General features: G+C 40.3%; 1 protein-coding gene across 1 annotated transcript in view; it reads left to right on the plus strand.

Moving 5' to 3' along the window:
• The window catches only part of PIP4P2 (phosphatidylinositol-4,5-bisphosphate 4-phosphatase 2), a 67,952-nt gene extending 55,373 nt beyond the window's left edge, over positions 1–12,579 (plus strand). Inside the window, exons 6-7 of the mRNA XM_062189507.1 lie at positions 10,214–10,304; positions 11,083–12,579. Of these exons, the coding sequence (XP_062045491.1) occupies positions 10,214–10,304; positions 11,083–11,226 (235 nt within the window). The 3' untranslated portion in view covers positions 11,227–12,579. The remainder of the gene's footprint in view (positions 1–10,213; positions 10,305–11,082) is intronic.
• The last annotated feature ends 8,127 nt before the right edge of the window (positions 12,580–20,706 follow it).

Here is a 20,706-nt window from a genome sequence, read left to right on the forward strand (position 1 = left end):
ATAATTCCATGCAGATGTTATAATGGACCTAACACTGTACAGATATTGATTTAATCCATGATAATCATCATTGAATATCATTTCTCTAACTTCACTGACGTACTGCTTTGTGAGCCACCTCTTATTATTTTACACAATAGCAAGCTCTTGTTCTCAAATGTTCTCCCATCATTTTCCTGTTTAGTGCTATCTTTTGTAAGTATTTATTAGTTCAACCAATAGTCCTGTGCTAAGTCCTGGATACTCAAATAAAACACATGATCTTGCCTTCAAGGAATTTAGTCTTATGGGCATATGGGAAGAATAGGCAAATTAGAATAAGTTTTGTTTTGTTTTTTTTTTTTTTTTTTTTGACAGGCAGAGTGGACAGTGAGAGAGAGATAGAGAGAAAGGTCTTCCTTTTGCTGTTGGTTCACCCTCCAATGGCCGCCGCGGTAGCGTGCTGCGGCCGGCGCACCGCGCCTATCCGATGGCAGGAGCCAGGTGCTTTTCCTGGTCTCCCATGGGGTGCAGGGCCCAAGCACTTGGGCCATCCTCCACTGCACTCCCTGGCCACAGCAGAGAACTGGCCTGGAAGAGGGGCAACCGGGACAGGATCGGTGCCCTGACCGGGACTAGAACCCGGTGTGCCGGCGCCGCAAGGTGGAGGATTAGCCTAGTGAGCCGCGGCGCCGGCCTAGAATAAGGTTTTAAGTATGGTTAACATGCTCTACTTTGTCTGTTTAACAGCTTATAAAAGCATGCAGACAAAGGACATTTTTAACTTGTTGGCACAAATGCACCATATGGTTTACTATGGAGTAAAAACCCAAAATACAAAATCATACTCTAAACTTCTTAATAGGATATACATAGAGTCCTTCAAGTTTAAATCTTTGCTAACCTTTCTAGCGTTGCCTTTGTTTTCTTTCACCCCTACATGATGTACCAGATTCAACAAATTCTTCTACTTTTATAAACATATAATTTCTTAATTCTGTCTCTTAATCTCATCCTGCTATACTTGGGATGATCTGGTTATTTTCTTTACTCTCATTTACTTGAAAAGCATCTATTTTAACTTTTCAAGTTAGCCAGAAATCCTTTCTTGTCCTATTCATTTGCTGACATCTTCTCTGGCAAAATGTTCATTCTACTCTTGTTCCTTGAACAAAATTCTTTTTAATGCCCAAGCACTGCTGCTATCACCTAAAATGACCTACTCCTTCATCCATTTACATCTTTATCCTTTGTTGTTGTTGTTGTTGTTGTTAAAAACTTATTTATTTTGAAAGAGTTACAGAGAGAAAGGGAGAAAGAAAGAGATGGAGAGAAGGAGATCTTCCATCTACTGGTTTCATTCCACAGATGGCCACATTGGCCAGGGCTGGGCCAGAACTCAGGAGCTTCACCTGGGTCTCCCACATGTGTGCAGGGGCCCAAGCACTTGGCCACCTCATGCTGATTTTCTAGGCACATTAACAGGTTGCTGGATTGGAAGTGGAGCAGCCAGGATAGAAGCTGGCGCCTGTATGGGATGCTGGCATTGCTGTAGCTACTTTATTCATTACATCACAATGCCCGCCCCTCCATCTTTGTTGTTAAGCCTCTCCTAATAAAGCCATTTTTGGCTGCCATATCTGAAAATTGTAATATGAAGAATGTGTGGCACCTTTTTCTTTTCTAACTTTCTATAGCACTAGCTACACTAGCATTTTCCTGGTGTGCATCACAACCCTAGTGTGCCAGAGGGTGTTTTGTGAAGGGGAAGGTTAGCAATATAAAAGTGAATGGTGGGGCTGGCATTGTGGTGCTGGCATCCCATATGGGCGCCGGTTGGAGTCCCGGCTGCTCCACTTCCCATCCAGCTCTCTGCTATGGCCTGGGAAAGCAGTAGAAGATGGCCCAAGTCCTTGAGCCCCTGCACCCACATGGGAGACCCGGAAGAAGCTCCTGGCTCCTGGCTTCGTATCAGCTCAGCTCTGGCCATTGCGGTCATTTGTGGAGTGAACCAGCAGGTAGAAGACTCTCTCTCTCTCTGGTTCTACCTCTCTCTGTAACTCTTTCAAATAAATAAAATAAATATTTAAAGAAGTGAATGGTTACAGATTTGTGAACATTGAATGATCTTTTCCATTTGGAGAGTCACTGTCCATATTTTTTATTATATGTTCCTGACTTTTACATCTAGTAATTTGAAAATGAATTAACTATAACAAACATCCTTTCAAATGTGTAGCTCAACTCATATGAGATTTAAGAAAATCCCCAGGGTCCAAACATGAAGATGAAATGATTGCCCAGCGCTGCAGCTCAATAGGCTAATCCTCCACCTGCAGTGCCGGCACCCCAAGTTCTAGTCCCAGTCGGGGTGCCGGATTCTGTCCTGGTCACTTCTCTTCCTGTCCAGCTCTCTGCTGTGGCCCGGGAGGGCAGTGGAGGATGGCTCAAGTCCTTGGGTCCTGCACCTGCATGGGAGACCAGGAGAAGCACCTGGCTCCTGGCTTCGGATTGGTGCGGTGCGCCGGCCGCAGCAGCCATTGGGGGGTGGGTGTGAAACAACGTAAGGAAGGCCTTTCTCTCTCTCACTGTCCACTCTGCCTGTCAAAAAAAAAAAAAAAGAAGAAGAAGAAATGATCAGCAGGGCTATCCAGGGGATTTTTATTGAACTAGAGACCTAGAACCTGGGGTTTCAGCGCTCAGGTGAGGAATGAGAGAGAAGGCTTTTGCCTTACAGAAGGTAGAATGGTTGGAATTCTAGTCACTTCCATTAAAATCTTTGAAATACTATTCTCCATAAAAAGATTAGATCAGGAAAAAAAATCACAACAAAAAAGGAAATATACAGTATATAGAATTTATAATGATTGTGAGTTTGATATTTATATTTTACATCATTTGTATGGTCTAAGAAAACTGAATCTCAGAAATCAGTTTAAAATGGTGAAGTTTAGTTTCACTGCAGGGAGACTATAAACAGTTTCTCTCAAATTAAGAAAAAAGATAAATAGGGTAATTGGACTCCCAAAGACTTCAGATTTATGATATTAGATATAGAATGTTATAACCATGACCTCATTGTTTTAAAAAATAAGAATATGAGAAGACAGATAGAAGATAATTTAAAAAGGACCAGGTACTCAAAAAGAAATCCTGTACATGAATGTTTATAGCAAGTTTATTCTTTTTTTTTTTTTTTTTTTTGACAGGCAGAGTGGATAGTGAGAGAGAGAGAGACACACAGAGAAAGGTCTTCCTTTTTGCCGTTGGTTCACCCTCCAATGGCCGCTGTGGCCAGCGCTGATCCGAAGCCAGGAGCCAGGTGCTTCTCCTGGTCTCCCATGTGGGTGCAGGGCCCAAGGACTTGGGCCATCTTCCACTGCCTTCCCGGGCCATAGCAGAGAGCTGGCCTGGAAGAGGGGCAACCGGGATAGAATCCGGCACCCCAACTGGGACTAGAACCCAGTGTTCCGGCGCCGCAAGGCGGAGGATTAGCCTGTTGAGCCACGGCGCCGGCCGCAAGTTTATTCTTAGCAGCCAGACATGCATGGGGATGGATGTTTGGTGTAGCAGTTTGAGACACCACTTGTGGACCTGCATCTCATTTCACAGTGCCTCCGTTCAAATTCTGGCCTGCCCCAGATTCCAGCTTCCTGCTAATGGACTGGAAGGCAAGGGTGATGGCTCACGAGGTTGAATCTCTGCCACCCACACAGGAAATCTGAGTTGAGTTTGGGGTTTCTGGAATCAGCCTGGCCCATCCCTGGCTGTTGTAGGCATTTGAGGAGTGGATCAGTGGATGGGAAATTTCTCTGTCTCTCTGCCTTTCAAACAAATAATAATAGTAATAATAATAATAATAATAAAGAGGGGCTGGCAGTGCCGGCATCCTGTATGGGCGCCGGTTCAAGCCCTGGCTGCTCCACTTCCAATACCAGCTCTCTGCTGTGGTCTGGGAAAGCAGTAGAAGATGGATCGAGTCCTTGGGCTCCTGCACCCATATGGGAGACCCAGAAAAATTTCCTGACCCTTGGCTTTGGATCGGCACAGCTCTGGCCATTGAGGCCATCTGTGGAGTGAATCAGTGGATGGAAGACCTCTCTCTGTCTCTGCCTCTGCCTCTCTGTAACTCTGCCTTTCAAATAAATAAATAAATAATTTAAAAAGAATAATAATAAAGATAGGTATGTTAAAAGTTTAAGTACAACTACTAAATGAAATAAATTGTAAAACTATGAAAATAGTAAGTAGAAATGTAGTACTAGTATTATAGCTAATCTAAAAGAATTCTGGAAATAAAAGTAGAAAAGCAAACAGATAAACAACAGGAAGCTAAAATTAGATGGCAGAAGTAATCTGTATGTATTAGACTAACATTAACAGTAAAGCACACCAGACATTTTCAGACTGGATCTAAGAACAAGGCCGGCGCCATGGCTCACTTGGCTAATCCTCCACCTGCGGCGCTGGCACCCCGGGTTCTAGTCCCAGTTGGGGCGCTGGATTCTGTCCCAGTTGCTCCTTTTCCATTCCAGCTCTCTGCTGTGGCCCAGGAAGGCAGTGGAGGATGGCCCAAGTCCTTGGGCCCTACACCCGCATGGGGAGACCAGGAGAAGCACCTGGCTCCTGGCTTCGGATCGGCACAGCGTGCTGGCCGTAGCAGCCATTTGGGGGGTGAACCAACGGAAGGAACACCTTTCTCTCTGTCTCTCTCTCTCTCACTGTCTAACTCTGCCTGTCAAAAAACAAACAAACAAACAACAGAACACTTACATGCAATTTAAAGTAGAAACACATAAAAATGAGAATAAGGGTGGGCCTTATGGTGCATTTGAGTCAGCCACTGCTTGGGATGTCCACGTTCTGTCAGAATACCTGATCTGAGTCCTGGCTACTTCACTTTCCATCCAGCTTCCTGCTAATGTGCATCCTCTCAGGCAACAAATGATAAATCAGGTTCCTGCCACTACCTAGAAGGAGTTCTGTGCGCCTGGCTTTGGCTTAACCCAGCCTGGGCTATTGCAGGCATTTGGGGAGTGAACCAGTAGATGGAAGGCCTCTCTGCCCACCCCACCCACCCCCTCTCTATCTCTTCTGTCCCTCTCCTTGTCCCACTCCCTCTGTCTCTCACTCAGCCTTTCAAATAAATGGAAAAGCTTTTTTTTTAAAAGTAGGAGAATATAGAATAAAAGTAAAAAGGATGGAAGAAGATACAGTCCTGAAACATTAACCAAGGAAAAAATATTAAAATAGGGGAGGATGCTATTCACTTTCTCTTTTTAGTGAACTGAAATTCTGAGTTTTTCTGGTTGCCCAGCTAGAGACTGCAGAGTGGTCATGTGTTTAGGTGAAGGTCATTGAAATGTGAACAGAAGTGGTAAGTACAGCTTCCTAATACACTCCTTAGAGAGAAGCATTTCTTGTCGTGGTTTTGTTTCCCTTCTTCAAATTGACTGGAAAAGACTTCTGCAGCAAGAACCTTATACCTGTGTTGTCTGGCAATTCTACTTAATCACAAAACAGATCTGTTTACCTGTCTGAGGCTGTACATTTGCCTTTGAATTTGATATGGTAGAGAAACAAATTTTAAATTGGGCTTACTGTTTTCTGAGTTTCTCTGTTAGGGCATTTTACATGTAACTTAACTCACACTCTTTGAAATAAGAACTATTTTGCGCTTACTTCATCAGAAACAAATTCTGAACTTTTGTGCACCAAATAACACCAAAATATGTAAAGTGAAAATTGACAAATACAAGGACTGTCTTCCTGTGGATCAAGATAAATACAAAAAGCTAAAATTTTATGGAAAGATAGAATTGAAAAATATTTTTATGACAAAGGTAGGAAAGAATTTCCTACATGATGGCATAAAAAAACCCACAAACCTTAAAGGGAAAGATTGATAATTTTGACTAAATTAAAGTTATCTTATGTTACATTGATTTCATTAGTCAAAAGTCTTCAGAAAAAGATATTATTAAGATTTAATTTTAAATATCCAGGCTATAAGAGATATATTCATTGTAGATATTTGCATGGAATAGTTTATATATTATATAAACAACATCTGTGAATTATATGCAAAAGGCAGATGATGAAGGCAAAGAGGCAATACAGACAAGCAATTAATAGAAAAAGGAAATTCAGTAGCCAACCAGCATTTGAAAAGATGTTTAATCTTGCTAGAAACCAGGGATGTGCAGATTCAAATTATAATAAAATACCCTTCACACCCATGAAATTTTAAAAAGTGAGGACAATACCAAGTATTGAAGTACTGATGAAAATTAGAGTGGAGCAATGGAAGCTTTCATATAGCACTCATGAGGACATAAATTTGATATTCATTAAAGTTGAAAACATACCTAGAATACAATCCAGTGATTCTACTTCTGTGTACATGTTTGAGAAATTTATGCATATGTATATAAGGAAAAGTGTGTTCAAAGCAAGACTGGTACAATAGCAAAATGTTAAGGAAAATATCTGTATTTCTATTAATTGGGAGAAGGAGCAAACTGTTATATTCATATAATGAAAAATGGTTGTGTAAATGAATGGCCTAGATCTTTACATATCAACGTGGAAGTCCCATGTGGAATATTGAGCAACTAAAAAGAACAAGTCACAGGAGCACACAGTTAAACACTTGCACAGAAAGTTTTAATATTGTACAGACAGTACTATATATTGCATACAGACAGTACATAGGAATATATATAAGAACTTTTATTATTCATGCAACAAGTACTTGTTCGTCAGTGCCTTATCCTTATGATGACATGATACTTAATAATTCAGAAACAGTGACTGTTTAAGCTGAGTGATTAAAAAATGGACATGAGTTTTCTAAGCAGAATTCACACACTAAATTTATGTAGTAAGGTGTATTTTCCTGCTCAGGGAAAAGATTTTTGGTAATCACATAATACCTTTGGCTTATTCAATGCATAATTCTAATAGTCTTATTTGGTTTTTAATGTGTGATAGCTTAGAGGCTGCTGGAGGCGCATACAAAGAGAGTAATAAGAAGCAACCATCTATGAAGTATAAGGCCGGGGAAACTACTAAATTGATGCATAAGAATTAAAACCAAAAAGTAGTCTAAGTAGCCTAATATAATACAAAAGCAATGGATCCTAAATGCCCTAATAAGTCCAGGTAGCAAGCTGGACGAAATAGTAATAACTCCTCAGGTCATCCAGATATTTATGTTTGAGTTCTGGTGATCAGGAACATTTATGATATGTATTTGCAGCAAATTTCACCAATTTTTAAAAAGATTTGGCAGTTAAAAGGAATAATTTTTTTGCAAAATTAACCTCTTTGGAGTAGTCCATTTCCAAATTATGTATAATCAATGATGTATTTCTGTATTTTACTTACAAAACAGATTTTGCTTGAGAAGTTACAATGTGTTAGGCATCATCTTCACACTGGCCATAGTAAGGCGAATCAGAGAACTCATTTTACCATTCACTAAAGGTGCTTGACATACGATATGTGTTATTAAATATATGTGTATTTAGGAAGAGAAGAAAGGGCTGATTTAGCTATTTGAGTTCTGCTACGCTTATATTGTTTATAAAATTGGCAAAATTAGAAGTGGCGAGATCGAAGTCATGTAGGATTTGGAGTTTCAATGGAGAATTGCAATAGCGGTATATTCTTTTATGAATCTCCTCGAAGCTTTTTGGCTATATGAAGAGATTTTGAAAAGACTAACCTCGGCCGGCGCTGTGGCTCAATAGGCTAATCCTCTGCCTGTGGTGCCGGCACCCCAGGTTCTAGTCCCGGTCGGGGCGCCGGATTCTGTCCCGGTTGCTCTTCTTCCAGTCCAGCTCTCTGCTGTGGCCCGGGAAGGCAGTGGAGGATGGCCCAGGTCCTTGGGACCTGTACCCGCGTGGGATACTGGGAGAGGTACCTGGCTCCTGGCTTTGGATCAGTGCGGTGCGCCAGCCGCTGCGGCCATTGCGGGGTGAACCAAACAGAAAAGGAAGACCTGTCTCTCTCTCACTGTCCACTCTGCCTGTCAAAAAAAAAAAAAAAAAAAAAAAAAAAAAAAAAGACTAACCTCAGAGCCGTTGGTGTGACGTAGCAGGTAAAGCCGCCCCCTGGAATGCAGGCATCCCATATGGGTGCTGGTTCGAGTCCCGGCTGCTCCACTTCCCATCCAGCTCTCTGCTATGCGCCTGGGAAAGCAGTAGAAGATGGTCCAAGTCCTTGGGCCCCTGCACCCACATGGGAGACCCAGAAGAAACTCCTGGGTCCTAGCTTTGGATCTGTGCAGCTCCGGCTGTTGCAGCCAACTGGGAAGTCAACCAGCAGATAAAAGACCTTTCTCTTTTTGACTTTCAAGTAAATAAGTAAATCTATAAAAGAAAATAACTTTGTAATTATAATTCTAAAACAAAAGTCTTTGTAAAAAGACTTACTGGAAAGGCAGAGTGACACACAGAGAGACGGAGAGATGAAGAGAGAAATCTCCCATCTGCTGGTTCACTCCCCCAATGGCCTCAACAGCCAGGACTGGGTCAGGCCAAAACCAGGAACCTGGAACTATATTCAGGTCTCCCCCATGGGTGGTAGGGCCCAAGTCCTCCACTGCCTTTCCTGGTGCATTACCAGAGAGCTGGAGCAGAAGCAGAACAGCTGGGACTTGAGAGTAGGCAGGACTCAAACCGGTGCTCATGTGGGACACTGGTGTCACAGGTAGTGTGGCTTAACCCACTGCGAGACAATGCCAGACCTATACTTAAAAAAATTAATTTAGTATTAAATGTTTCAGACACATCACAAGGTACAAACAATACTGTAAAGTCATGGGATGCCAGCATTTCAGGCAGTGGCTTAATCTGTAATGCCACAATGCCAGCCCCTAAAATATTTTAAGAAAATGATGAAAAATAAGCAATATTTTATTTTATTTTAAAATAAGTATGTATGAGTGGATGGATAGAAGGTGGGGGTGGGGGTGAGAGAGGACAGAAAAGAGTGCTTCCATTCCCTGGTTCATTCCTCAAATACTTGCAAGGATCCCCAGCTGGGGGCCAAAGCCAGGAGCTTAGGACTCAATTTAGGTCTCCCATGCAGGTGGCAAAGACCCAACTACTTAGCCAATAACTGCTGCTCCAATGGCAGAAAGATGGGATCAGGAATGAACCCAAGTCCCAAATTCAGGCACTGTAATATGGGATGCAAGGGAGGCTGGCGCCGTGGCTCACTAGGTTAATCCTCCGCCTGTGGCGCCGGCATCCCATGTGGGCGCCAGGTGCTAGTCCTGATTGCTCCTCTTCTAGTCCAGCTCTCTGCTGTGGCCCGGGAGGGCAGTGGAGGATGGCCCAAGTGCTTGGGCCTCTGCACCCACATGGGAGACCACGAAGAAGCACCTGACTCCTGGCTTCGGATCGGCGTAGCGCCGGCCACAGCGGCCATTTGGGGAGTAAACCAACAGAAGGAAGACCTTTCTCTCTTTCTCTCTCTCACTGTCTGTAACTCTACCTGTCAAAAAAAAAAAAAAAAAAAAGGGATGTAAGGTCCTCAACTGGCAGTTTCACTGCTAAGCCAAATGCCTGCCTCCATTGTAATGCTTTTAAATTATATTTAGCTGGCATTATTTATAATAATCAAAGCATTCTACATGCACAACAGTGGGAATTTGGTTAATTATCTTATATTCATCTTCAGAACTCCAGTTTGAGAATACTTAATGACATAGAAAAGTATTGATGCTATATGTTGGTAAGTTATAAAAAATTTATATGCCAAAATGTTGAGTTATTATTTTGTGATGGTGGGATTACACGTAATTTTACTTTTCCTTTTTATCAGTTTGTTTTCCAAATTTTCTACACCAAACATATACTGTTATATCTGTAAAAAGAAAATCAAATGCTATATGTAAGCTAGCACTGATTTTTCATTCTATAAGTGATTTTCTTGGGAACATATTATTATCTTGCAGGATCATTAGAGAACACAGGATATTTTTGTGGATGTTGTCAATAACCAAGGCTTGAATTTTGTTTAAAGTCTCAATAATACCACAAGTTCACCAGTTATTATTTCATAACTCATTACAAATGATATTTTATGCAGGTTTTTATGTATCAAGTCCAAGAAATAAATGAAAATATTTAAAATAATATTACTAAGACCCTGGAGGACTCAAAGATGAAATGGATAATCTATGTAAAAACTTAAGTTCTCTGTTGCTTTCATGAATTTGCAGCTCCTCTGTGGGTAGTGCACTTCCACGAAGACGCTGCTGTGCATACATTACTATTGGAATGATTTGTATTTTCATTGGAGTTGGGTTAACTGTGAGTATTACTTTACCATTTGAATTCTTTCCCCTTAACTATCAATAATGGTGAGGTCTGGTCCCTGATCAATGGTCCCTGAAAAGGCTTCCGCACTGGCGTGCCAGGCCTGGAGGCTTCTGAAGGATCATGGGTAATCAGAAACCCAATCCAAGGCCTGTTTTTTAAATGGAGCCTGGTCGTCCAAATGAAATGGTGTCTTTGAACCCCTTGAAAAGTCTGAAAAGTCCTTGACATTGGGGACTTTACCATCCATTTAACTAAAGCCCATTTGTTTTGATTATGTGGCCACGCAGTATCTTTTTCTCTTTAAGCCAAGCGGAGATTTATTACTGATGTGGGGATTGGCTTATTTTTAGGGGAGACGGAAGCCAAGCAGTTGGCGTGGGGATTATGCAAGGGGAAGAGGAAGGAATTGTCCCGTTTTGCTGCCATTTACTTTCTGTGCTCTTTGTTCCTTAGTTAGTCCACCTGGCTCCAGGTTAGTAGCAGGTTGTGTCACGGGATAGTAAGGAGTTACACAGATTAGATATATTTTAGAGATAACATTTTAATGTGCCTTTTTGTTTACTTCATAAAACTGATTGTAAATATAGGTAGCAATATCATCTGTCAGTTTTAGTCAGCACATGTTAAACCTACTCGGGTTTTATAAAGACTTTGTGGATTCTCTGGGAATCTAGTTCATATAAATTGCATATAAACCAAAACATGTTCTCTAAGTGGGTATTTTCTTCAAGTATCTAATGTTGTGTTTTCACATTGCTTTTTATTTTAGGTTGGCACCCAAGACTTTGCAAGGCGATTTCGTGCAACCTATGTTTCCTGGGCAATTGCTTATCTTCTAGGTCTGATCTGCCTTATCCGAGCTTGTTACTGGGGAGTCATAAGAGTCAGCTATCCAGAACACAGTTTTGCATAAGCTTGCTTAGGATTCAGTGATAACAGGTGAGAGTGTCTAGTAGTTCTTGATAAGCTACTCTGGACATCTTCAAATCATTTATCCTAATGGATTCCATTCTGGTTTATGTATAATAGTTTCAAGACTTTCAGAGTCTTTTATGAACAAATGCTCATTGCACTACATTATATGCAAATAGATTGTTTTGCTGCTAGGTTTTCAAATTTGGAATAATAAAGCTGTGTTTTTATGTTCTTTAAAATCTCTTAAAGATATTTTCAGATTTGTCACCAAACAGTACATATAGTCTCATGCTTTCATTATTTTTTAGTTATTCCATTACTTGTTGTGAGTATTCCCAAGAATTGTTAATAAATGTTTCGATAGGTTCACATTTATACTTACATTTTAATTAAATGTCATCAAAATTGCTTGCTTTAAAATCTAAACAATGTGCATTTTTGCTTGAACTACTTACAGTAACTTTAACCTAAGATTATAGTGCCCTTATTCAGGAAATAAAAATTTGGGTGTACCTTCAAAGACTTGACATCTTTGTCAGAGAAAAACATTTGTAGATACTGTAAGCTTGTTTTCTGTTGTTTGTAGAAAGATACAATATTTTGGTAGTAATTTAAAAAACAGAAATGAAAATATTTATTTGCCCACAATTGGAAATGTTGGATAAATGACTTTTCTCAAAGATCATAGAACTTTTTGTCTTTCATTTTTGTCTTTTTATTTACCAATTATAAAAGATTTTGTCTGGATTTACAGAATTTAATGTAATGTTGGCTACCTGTATTCCTTTATAGAGATTGGAGGAAGCATTTCATATAACATGTTTTGTAATACTTCACCACTTAATCAAGTATATATTTACACTGGATTGTGCTGCTTTTCATTAGATCATGATAAATTTTTCTTACTGAGATAATTATGTACCACATATATGTGAAGGGAGCTTATGATATTTTACACTAACTAAAATGATAATGTTAGAGGTACTCTTACCAATCTTACCAAATATAACTGATCAGATAATTACCAATTTACTCAAGAAAATAGATCAGAGACCAAAAGCAACATACTTTTCTAAGATTCACGAGGATATGGAATCAGCTCTTCCACTGCCCATCTTTGCAGTTTTGAAAAACAAATTGCTTAATTCAGAAGTAATGTTCTAAAATATTTCACATAGTAGGATTAGATAATGAGATTATCTGAGTAAATTAATTGGTAATTCCAGGAATAAGACTAACATTTTAAATTATTTATGTTTCTGATTAGTATAAAAATGTATTCATCAGAGAGTTTGGAACAAAATAACTGTAAACTTTAAAGAGTAAATGATAAATGTATAAATGCAGTAGCTCAGGATTATATGTACCTTTGAAAATACTCTAATAAAGATTATTGTTCAAAAATTTTCTTGTTCTATTCTATTTTAAAAATATATGATTTCATTTCCAAAATCGTCTTGAGATATTGCTCTAAAGTTTCCATGTTTAAGAACCTGTATAATGTTTCTTTAGGTAATATTCATTTACTTTTCATACAATGTTCATGGTTATGTTTTAAAAAACAGATTTTAAAATCCATTTGAAATATGCTGTGTCAGGGATGAAATAATCAAATTTATTTAATTGTAACAGAATTATATATTGAATAATCCATTCTTTTCCCCATTGATTTGAAATCCCATATTCAATTATGTGCTACATGATCATATTCTTGCTGGGATATAACTCTGTGACAGCAGGACCATGGCAATCATGTCAACTGCTTTATTCCCATTTAGAAAAATTGTGTGCCCAGTATACATGAATGAATATGTCTGAGTGAATAAATGAAGGAATTGGGTTTTTAAATTTTTATATACAATTGGGTTCATAACTTTGTATTTTATGCCAAAATGTATAAGTAAATACTTGTATAATCTTGAGTTAAGGAAAAATTTTTTCCCAAGCAGAACTCTTGTAAGATTGATCGAGTGGATGTTTAAAACAAGACCAACTAACAACAACAACAAAAAAATCTCAAAAACTTCTCTATGAAGAAATCCAAAAGATAAACTGATGAAGGTAAAAGAGAAAAGATAGTAAATAGTGACCATGACATTTTAAAAATTATTTTTTCAATGTTTAGTTTATATATTTGAAAGGATATTTGAAATATAAATATATTTTATATATTTGAAAGGAGAGAGAGAGAGAGAGAGAGATAGAAATCTCCCATTTGCTGACTTACTACCCAAATGCCTGGGACTGCTGGGCCTGGGCCAGACAGAAGCCAGGACCTCAAGCAAGGTTGTCATGTGGGTGCAGGGAGCAGTTGAACCATCATCACCTGCTGCTTTCTAGGATACACAGTAGCAGGAAGCTGCAATGGAGAATGGATTTGGGACTTGAAACAAACTTATTACAAAAAGTAATAATATCTCTGTAATGATAGGCAAAAACAGACAGATATGCACCCATACACACTTTTTTTTTTTTTTTTTTTTTTTTTTTACAGGCAGAGTGGATAGTGAGAGAGAGAGACACACAGAGAAAGGTCTTCCTTTTTGGCATTGGTTCACGCTCCAAAGGCCGCTGTGGCCAGCGCATCTCACTGATCCGAAGCCAGCAGCCAGGTGCTTCTCCTTGTCTCCCATGCGGGTGAAGGGCCCAAGGACTTGGGCCATCCTCCACTGCCTTCCCGGGCCATAACAGAGAGCTGGACTGGAAGAGGGGCAACCGGGATAGAATCCGGCGCCCCCACCGGGACTAGAACCTGGTGTGCCGGCGCCGCAAGGCAGAGGATTAGCCTGTTAAGCCACGGCGCCGGCCACACATTATTTTTTGACCTAGTAATTCTATCTGTAAGAATTTATGGTAAAAGCATGATGAATGACAGCAAAAATACCAATTTATAATAGGGATTAAAGACAAGAAATAATCCAAATGTGCAATAATATGGGACTAGTGAAAGATAGTGGTTCCCCTAGGGAATACATTCCGATACCCCAAATGGATCCTGAAACCTTGGATAGTACATCCCTAATGCTAAGGTTGAAAACATGAAATGCTCCAAAATCCAATAAGAGCCTCAAAAGTTTCAGACCTTGGAGAATTTCAGACTTTGGATTTCATATGTTCTGCCAGTAATTTCTATGCAAATATTCCCCAAAATCTGAAATATTTCTGGTCTCAAGCATTTTGGATAAGGGATGCTTAGCCTGTATATACTATGTATTTTTCTATACACACACACACACACACATTTCATGCCTTTTACATCTTTTTTTTTTAAATATTTATTTATTTATTTGAAAGGCAGAGTTACAGAGAGGCAGAGGCAGGGAGAGAGTGAGGTCTTCCATCTACTGGTTCACTCCCCAGATGGCCACAACAGCTGGACCTGCATCGATCTGAAGCCAGGAGCCAGGAGCCAGGAGCCAGCAGCTTCTTCTGGGTCTCCCATATGGATGCAGGGGCGAAGTGGAGCAACTGGGACTTGAACTGGTGCCCATATGGGATGCCAGCACTGCCAGCAGCAGCCTTACCCGCTATGCCACAGTGCTGGCCCCGCATTTACATCTTAGTTGAGCACTTAATACAGATTGTGGTTGGAACTGTTGCAGTTTGAGGTACAATACCAAAACTAACACACATTTCCTTTTCCTTCTTTCACAATTTATTCTTACTACAGATCTTAGCAACTTCAAGAACTCTTTTTCACTCAAAGCAAGTGATTTGTGGCTTCTCTTTTGCATATTCAGATGGCCAACATTGCTAGTCTTGTGTTTTGGAGCTATCATTGAGCAAAACTAGGGGTTACTTGAACACAAGCACTGTGATTTACCATGACAGTAAATTTGACAACTGAGACAACTGCAGAGTGACTCATGGAGGGTTAGCAAGTGCTCATGCAGCAGGGATATGCTGCAAAAAGTGACGATTCATGCTGTGGGTGACTTGGAGATGGACATTGGGGGATTTCATCACATTACTCATAATGGGGTGCAGTTTACAACTTAGGAGTTGTTTACTTCTGGAATTTTCTATTTCATATTTTTGGACCACAGATGACATGGATGACAAATTGTGTAAAGCAAAACTGCAGGTGAAGGGAGCAGACTCCTGTAAATTGTGACACTTTTATACTATGAAGTAACACAGTCACTAAAAATATGATGAAACTTTTCATCGACTGAATTAGAAGTGATTCACAAAATATCTGGTGAGGAAAACAGATTACAGAGGCTGGAGTTGTGGCTCAGTGGAGAAAGCCACTGAGTGGCCAGTTTGAGTCTCAGCTGTTCCACCTTCCATTTAGCTCCATGCTAATGGCCTGGGAAAGCATCAGAAGATGACCCAAGTGCTTGGGCCCCTGCACCCACATGGGAGACCTGGAAGACACTCCTGGTTCCTAGCTTAGGTCTGGCCCACTCTCAGCCATCGTGGCCATTTGGGGAGTGAACCAGTGGATGGAAGACCTCTGTTTCTGTCTCTCCCTCTCTCTGTAACTCTGCCTTTCAAATAAATAAAATAAATGTTTTAAAAAATCAGATTATGACCGGCGCCATGGCTCAACAGGCTAATCCTCCGCCTTGCGGCGCTGGCACACTGGGTTCTAGTCCCGGTCAGGGCGCTGGATTCTGTCCCAGTTGCTCCTCTTCCAGTCCAGCTCTCTGCTATGGCCTGGGAAGGCAGTGGAGGATGGCCCAAGTGCTTGGGCCCTGCACCCACATGGGAGACCAGGAAAAGCACCTGGCTCCTGGCTTTGGATCAGCGAGATGCGCTGGCTGCAGCGGCCATTGGAGGGTGAACCAACGGCAAAAAGGAAGACCTTTCTTTCTGTCTCTCTCTCACTATCCACTCTGCCTGTTAAAAAAAAAAAAAATCAGATTACATACCAACATGTAGAATATGATCCACTCTTTGGAAAAATTATTTTATGTGTGTGTTGAGAAAAAATTAAGTACTAAAATGTTGAGTGCTTATCTCTGGATGACGAAAGAGAAATTATTGTTTTTGTTTTAGGTTAATAGGAATTTCTTTTGGTCTTGATAAGTAGATTAAGAATGATATATGATGATATGTTAAGAGATGTTACATTTTCATTCAGATACTTGAGTCTTAAATGTAGGGGCAGCTGTTATGGCACAATGAGGTTAGGTGCTTCCAATTCCAGCATCCCATTTGGGAATGCAGGTTTGAGCCCCAGCTGCTTCCTTTTCAATGCAGCTCCCCACAATGTGCCTGAGGAAACAGTAGATGATGGCACAGTACTTGGTTGCCTGTCACCCATGTGGAAGAACTGAATCGGGTTCCTGGCTTCTGGCTTCAGCCTGGCCCAAGCCCCAGCCACTTTGGCCATTTGGAGAGTAAAGCAGCATGGATAAAAGATCTCTCTCTAAGATCTCTCTCTCTCTCTCTCTCTCTGTGTGTGTGTGTCACTGTGTGTTTCAAATAAATAACTTGTTAAAAAATTTACTGGGGCCAGCGCTGTTGCATAGTGGGTAAGGCAGTGCTGGCATCCCACATGGGCCCTGGTTTGAGACCCGGCTGCTCCACTTCCGATCCAGCTCTCTGCTATGGTCTGGGAAAGCAGTAGAAGATGGCCCAAGTCCTTTGGTCCCTGCACATATATGGGAGATCTGGAAGAAGCTCCTGGCTCTGGATGGTGTAGCTCCGGCCATTGTGGCCATCTGGGGAGTGAACCAGCGGATGGAAGACCTCTCTCTCTCACTGCCTCTACTTCTCTGTAACTCTTCCTTTCAAGCAAATAAATAAATCTTTGGAAAAAAATTAGTAAAATCTAAATCAGTGAATTTCACCGATAAAACCTCAAGTCGTAGAATGAATAGATACAGGATGCGCGTTTGGCACAGCAGTTAAGATACTACTTGGGGCCAGAGCCACTGCTCACTTGGCTAATCCTCCGCCTGCGGCACGGGCACCCCGGGTTCTAGTCCCGGTTGGGGCACCGGATTCTGTCCCGGTTGCTTCTCTTCCAGTCCAGCTCTCTGCTGTGGCCCGGGAGGGCAGTGGAGGATGGCCCAAGTACTTGGGTCCTGCACCCACATGGGAGACCAGGAGGAAGCAGTTGGCTCCTGGCTTCAGATTGGCTGTGGCGGCCATTTGGGGGGTCAACCAATGGAAAGGAAGACCTTTCTCTCTCTCTCTCTCTCTCTCTCTCTCTCTCACTGTCTAATTCTGCCTGTCAAAAATAAGAAAGAAAGAAAAAAAAGATGCTACTTGGGCTGACCACTACCTGAATTGGAATCTGAGCTCTGCTCTTGATTCCAGCTTCTTGCTAACACACACCCTGGGAGGGAGCAGAGATGGCTCAAATGGTTAAATCCCTGTTATCTACATGGGAGACCCAGATGGAGTTCCTGACTCCTGGGTTTGGCCAGGCCCAGCATGGCTGTTAGAGTAATTTGGAGAGAGAATCAACAGATGGGAAATCTGTTTTTTTTTTTTTATCTTTCTGCATTTCTAATAAATAAAATATAATTTAAAATTTAAAAAGTTAAAATATCATTGTTCATTCTATATAAATTACCATTGCTTTAAAATTAATCCAATTTATAAGACTTTATGCTGCTCTTTTTTTTTAATTTTGCATATCACTCTTTAGTATTTGATATGTTGGAAGGAAAGGAAGTAGCCAAAGTAGAATTATATCATCGAGCATGTATGCATGGTTTTTGTTGTTTATTAAGTAGAGCATGTCTTCCTGTGTCTAGGAAACATACAAAGTGCTGGGGGAACATTATTTGAAAGAATATGCCATAGCCATTACTCAGAAAAGGAGGGATTTGTTTATCTCCTACTGTCCCAAGTAGTTCTTCACAGAAAAGAGGAGGAAAAAAGATCAGGATATTTTTGAGCAAGTCATCTGAGCACGTCATTGTAGAAGAAAAGAAAGGAATCCAATGATGATCGGTAGCAGATACAGTGCTATCCTAACGAAATGTGATGTATAAACATTCACAGGAACCTGGAAACCAACCATTCTTGTTTCTGTTTTACCAGAGGAATTTGAGGTTCTACTGCCATCAATCTGCAAAAGTAGATTTTTAGTAGGACAGAAATTTGCATTGGAAACAATCACTGCAGATGATGCTGATGTAGGATTTTCTGGGTCACATCCTGAGGAACACTATAATGCACCATGAATATTCTGTGTTTGCATCCACTTTCCCTGGCAGTCATATTCTCTTATTTAGAAAAAGCTGAGACTGTATGTGAATAAATAACATCATATCTCTCATTTAGTTTTATTTATTTTCAATATAATTATACTCATTTGCTATTATAAACTACAACCATGTATGGGTTTCTGATCTGCATTGATGGCTATAAAATTAAACTTTCACTTATTCAATGTATGTTTCTGGTGTGCATGTACACATATATGTAATAAGTGATGAAGAAAAAAGCCCTGGTGTTTATTGAGCTGCCTTACACATCTATCTCTCTCTCTCTTAAGATTTATTTATTTGAAAGGCAGAGTTACCGAGAGAGAGGGGAAGGGAGAGACAGAGATCTTCCATCCGCTGGCTCACTGTCCAGATGGCTGCAATATCGAGTACTAGATCAGGCTGAAGCCAGGAGCCAGAAACATCTTCTGGGTCTCCCACATGTGTGACAGGGTCTCAAGCACTTGGGGCATCTTGTGCTGCTTTTCCCGGGCCATTAGCAAGGAGCTGGATCAGAAGTGGAGCAGCCAGGACACGAACTAGCACTCATACAGGATTCCAGTGTCAGGTGGCAGCTTTACCCACGATGCCACAACTCAGGCCCCTACCTATTTTAACATTATCCGTGCCATAATTATAAATATGCTGTTATTCTCCACGTCAGTATAGTCTATGGTTGAAGAAGCTAAATGTTAAAAGATGTTATATTTATATGGAGATCACTCAGCTTAAATGTAAGGAAGCCATTTATCTGCTTTCCGTTAGTTTTCATTGTGCTTTCCTTTGCAGGGAAAAGTTTTTGGTTTTTGCGCCCCCTGCTGTTCATTGTTTGTAGCTCATCTGTGGAAAGAAAATTAATAGAAAATGCCTAAGTATTCATTTTGAAAGAATAGAATACTCTATTTTTTAAAGTGCTATGAATTTTATATTATATCCAACTACATCAATTTTAATGCACTCTAAGTAATAAAATATCACATATTTTTCATTATTAAGATAAAATCATAGGAAGTTTTGAGTAGGAATATTATCAAATATGAGGAAACTGACATGTAATAAGCTTTAAAAATAGAACTGCATTTTCTTTTTTCTATAAGCAGTATTAAAATGATTGTTAAATATAACAAACTGCTAGTAAATTTGTGGAAAATTTAATTTTTGAATTCATTATATATGTTCATTTATGAATTTTAATAAATACTGTGCTCTTTATGTCTTGTTAAACATGCATTCATCTGATTTGATGTGAAATACTACATGAACAGCACCAAAATTAAGAGCCTATATTATTTTGGGGACTGCCCCATAGAGTAAGGTATCAGATAAGAATAAAGATCTGAGAAGTGGAAGCAATTTGTTATTTTAGCAGGTGAAGATTTGATCTACCACCTTTTTCAACTTTGTAACTAAAATTTATTTTTGGAACTGTACTCACCAAGATTGAAGTGATCACATGTATTTTTCTGACTGAATTTTGAGTACCTACATGGTCTATTCATATGTGTAGGTACAAGTGGTTGGAAATAGAGATGTGGAAAAGTTCCTGGTACTCCAATAAATTTTTCTGAAATACTTTGCCTTGGTGTCTGATATTTCCACATCAAATGTCCCTCTGGCTTAAGATACTGAACATAAGGTGGCCAGTGCTGTGGTGCAATGGGTTAATGCCCTGGCCTGAAGCGCCGGCATCCCATATGGGCGCTGGTTCAAGACCCTGCTGCTCCACTTCTGATCCAGCTCTCTGCTATGGGCTGGGAAAGCAGTAGAGGATGGCCCAAGTCCTTGGGCCTCTGCACCCGTGTGGGAGACCCGGAAGAAGCTCCTGGCTCCTGGCTTCGGATTGGCTCAGTTCTGCCGTTGTGAACCAGTGGATGGAAGACCTCTCTCTCTCTCTCTCTCTCTTTCTCTCTCTCTCTTTCCCTGCCTCTCTTCTCTCTCTGTGTAACTCTGACTTTTGAATAAATAAATAAATCTTTTTTAAAAAAGATACTGAACATAATCTTGGAGAAAATGGGTTAACATTTTATTAGTTATTAAGTCTTTAGCAAAAGTTTAGGGATAAGTGTGTGGATAACTACTTAGCTTATATAATGCCATTTTTTCCTGGTCTCTTTCTATGTACCTACTTTATTCCTTCCTTTATCACTTCATCCCTACCTACCACCTGCCATCCTCTAATCTTCTACTCCCTCATGATGCATATGGATTTTGGTACCTGGTTTTCACTTTTTTCCTTTTTTTTTAAAAGGTTTATTTATTTATTTATTTATTTGAATGAGGCAGAGAGAGAGGAGAGAGAGGTCTTC

Source organism: Lepus europaeus, chromosome 4 (assembly GCF_033115175.1).
Source record: "Lepus europaeus isolate LE1 chromosome 4, mLepTim1.pri, whole genome shotgun sequence".
Lineage (NCBI taxonomy): Eukaryota > Metazoa > Chordata > Mammalia > Lagomorpha > Leporidae > Lepus > Lepus europaeus.